General features: G+C 36.6%; 1 protein-coding gene across 1 annotated transcript in view; it reads right to left on the bottom strand.

Annotated features, from left to right (window-relative positions):
* LOC107704844 (receptor-type tyrosine-protein phosphatase U) overlaps positions 1–3,283 on the bottom strand; it is a 177,156-nt gene that overhangs the window by 66,695 nt on the left and 107,178 nt on the right. The window contains exon 11 of the mRNA XM_016507867.1: positions 923–1,124. Within this exon, the coding sequence (XP_016363353.1) occupies positions 923–1,124 (202 nt within the window). The remainder of the gene's footprint in view (positions 1–922; positions 1,125–3,283) is intronic.

Raw genomic sequence — 3,283 nt, forward strand, 5'->3', positions numbered from 1 at the left:
GCGAATGATTTACAGATCCTGAGCACCACTGACAAGCATCTGATCTTGTAAAATGTGTGGTAAGTACTGCCGCTGTAGTTTACACAGCACGTGCGATCGCAAATCTCGAAAGTGAAAGTAAAATGCGATCGTGCATTCGAAAGCAGTTTCAATTCCCTGCATATTAATAGCGGCTCCCTGATGTCTGCATTTTATATACAGTATAATTACCCAACGATATAACTGCGAGAGAAAGTATTGAAATATATATTTTCCCTGTGTTTCCTTCTTGCTGTGTAAGCTACTGAAATGAGCCGCACTGTGATACAGCCAATCAGAGCAGAGCTCAACATTGAGCCGCACTGCGAAACAGCCAATCAGAGCAGAGCTCAACATTATTATTCATGACCCTTTATTCATGAAAAATTCAGCTTTGAAATCACAGGAATAAATTATATTTTCAAATAGAAAACAGTTATTTTAAATAGTTAAAAATGGTATTGTTTTTGCTGTACTTTGGATCAAATAAATGCAGGCTTGGTGAGCAAAAGGGACTTAAAAATCTTACTGTTCAAACACTTTTGACTGGTAGTGTACATGTAACGGGATTATGTAATTTAATTACAAAATAAATGTAACTGTAATCTATTACAGTTTCTGAGAAAAATGTGTAATTAAATTACAGTTACAAATAACTTGTGTCAGTGCCTTTCGATAGCTAATATTTCACTGCAGTCTTTAGTTTGTTTGTTTTTTAGATAAAAATAGAGATATTCATCATTTGCATAATTACAGTACATTTAATTAGGTAAGAGTCAATCAAATAAGTAAACATTTAAACACACTCACTCCATTCGGACGGGACAGATTTGTATTGGAAGTGCTCTGTTTAACACACACTCACACCTAAAAGCCCCCTAAAACAACCTTACACACTCCTTACCAGAGATGTTGGTGGTGATCTCAGTGAGTGCTGTTTGGCCGAAGCCTTTGGCGGTGCGCGCCCGCACAGAGATCAGGTAGGTGGTGCCAGGATGCAGGTTGGAGAACATATGGTAAGTCTCGTTCCTCAGTTTGGATACGGTGCGCCTCGGGCCTGGAACGTTGATCCCGGGGTCTGATGATTCAATGCTCTGGTAGCTGATCTGTAATTTCACATATTAAAACCATTTAAATTAATCATATTTTCATTAAATCACTGCTGTTTTGGAAGCAAACATGCAATGACTCAGTGTATGGTAGCTCAGATCAAACAATGCTTTACAAAAGTTTACTAACCCTGACCTCCCTATTCAGAGTGGGTTGAAAATGATTCATATATGAAATTAAACATTTATTGTATAAACAATACATGGTAACCTACTCATTAATACCAGCGGGAAGCTAGAGGGCATGTTAGACTATCATTTTTACAGCAAAGAATACCGTGAAGGTATCATATGACAGCACTCACAATCTCTGCTCCTGTCCGTGTTGCCTGTCATCACACAAACCTTGAAGCTTTGGCTTCTTTTGAAACGATTTTCATTGGAAACCTAAGCTACTCAACATCATCTTGTTTACAGAATATTTGTATGCTGTATAAAGCAGTTTTAAGAGTAATGTAAAATCCACACACCAAGTCACTTTAAGTGAAAAGTCAGTGAAACAAAGATCTAAGATCCATTACCAGAAAGGTTTTCCTGAATTATATTATGACATAAGGACGTCTAAAAGGTGCACAACAAAAAAAAAAATCTAAAATGTCCACAAAAAAGGAGAAATGTTTCAATGTGCACTGAAGATTCTGGATCACCATGTAGTCTTGATTAATTTCTTCAGTAAAACGATTCTGGGAACTTTTCTTAGACTTCTGGCCTCATGTAACATTAAGCAACATATGATCTGATTTGCTTTAGTTTTGAATCAATATCAACCCAATAATTGTTAACAAAATATAATTTAAAATATTTGCAAAGTTTGAACTGAATTCAAACTGGGTGCATGGTTACAATTTGAATTTAAGGAATTGTAACTCAAACAAATGAATTTTTGCATTAAAAAATACTTTTAAAGTTTAAAAAGCCTTTAGGTTTGAATGTTTGGTAGATAGATAAATAGAAGGATAGAACAATATAGAACAACAGAACAATAGATAAGTTGAGCGATAGAACAATATAACGATACAGTGGGGAAAATATTTATTTGATCCCCTGCTGATTTTGTAAGTTTGCCCACTTACAAAGAAATGAAGGGTCTGCAATTTTTATGGTAGGTTTATTTTAACAGACAGAGACAGAATATCAACCAAAAAAATCCAGAAAAAACACATTATATAAAGGTTAGAAATTGATTTGCATTTCAGTGAGTGAAGTAAGTATTTGATCCCCTACCAACCAGTAATAATTCTGGCTCCAACACGATTGGTTATGTGCCCATGTGGAGGTGATCATAAGAAAGGTGAGGGATAGGCCCAGAACTACACGGGAGGAGCTTGTTAATGATCTTAAGGCAGTTGGGATCACAGTCACCAAGCAAAACATTGGTAACACGCTATGCCGCAATGGACAGAAATCCTGCAGCGCCCGCAAGGTCCCCCTGCTCAAGAATCTGTGGAGGGAGCTGAAACTTCGAGTTGCCAAACGACAGCCAAGAAACCTTCAGGATTTAGAGAGGATATCTGTAAAGAGGAGTGGATCAAAATCCCTCCTGAGATGTGTGCAAACCTGGTGACCAACTACAAGAAACGTCTTACCTCTGTGCTTGCTAACAAGGGTTTCTGCACCAAGTACTAAGTCATGTTTTGCTTGGGGATCAAATACTTATTGCACTCACTGAAATGCAAATCAATTTCTAACCTTTATATAATGTGTTTCTTCTGGATTTTTTGGTTGGCATTCTGTCTCTACACGTTAAAATTAACCTACCATAAAAATGTCAGACCCTTCATTTCTTTGTAAGTGGGCAAACTTACAAAATCAGGGGATCAAATAAATATTTTCCCCACTGTAGATAGAATGATAGAACGATAGACAGACAGACAGACAGAGATAGATAGATAGATAGATAGATAGATAGATAGATAGATAAGTAGAGCGATAGAACGATTGAATGATAGATAGATAGATAGATAGATAGATAGTTAGAATGATACAGATAGACAGACAGACAGATAGATAGATAGATAGATAGATAGATAGATAGATAGATAGATAGATAATTTATGCATTTAGCCGACGCTTTTATCCAAAGCAACACAGTGCATTCAGGCTATACATTTTTTACCAGTATGTGTGTTCCCTGGGAATTGAACCCACAACCTTTT

The sequence above is a fragment of the Sinocyclocheilus anshuiensis genome, unplaced genomic scaffold, assembly GCF_001515605.1.
Source record: "Sinocyclocheilus anshuiensis isolate Anshui unplaced genomic scaffold, SAMN03320099.WGS_v1.1 scaffold702, whole genome shotgun sequence".
In the NCBI taxonomy this organism is placed as follows: Eukaryota; Metazoa; Chordata; class Actinopteri; order Cypriniformes; family Cyprinidae; genus Sinocyclocheilus; species Sinocyclocheilus anshuiensis.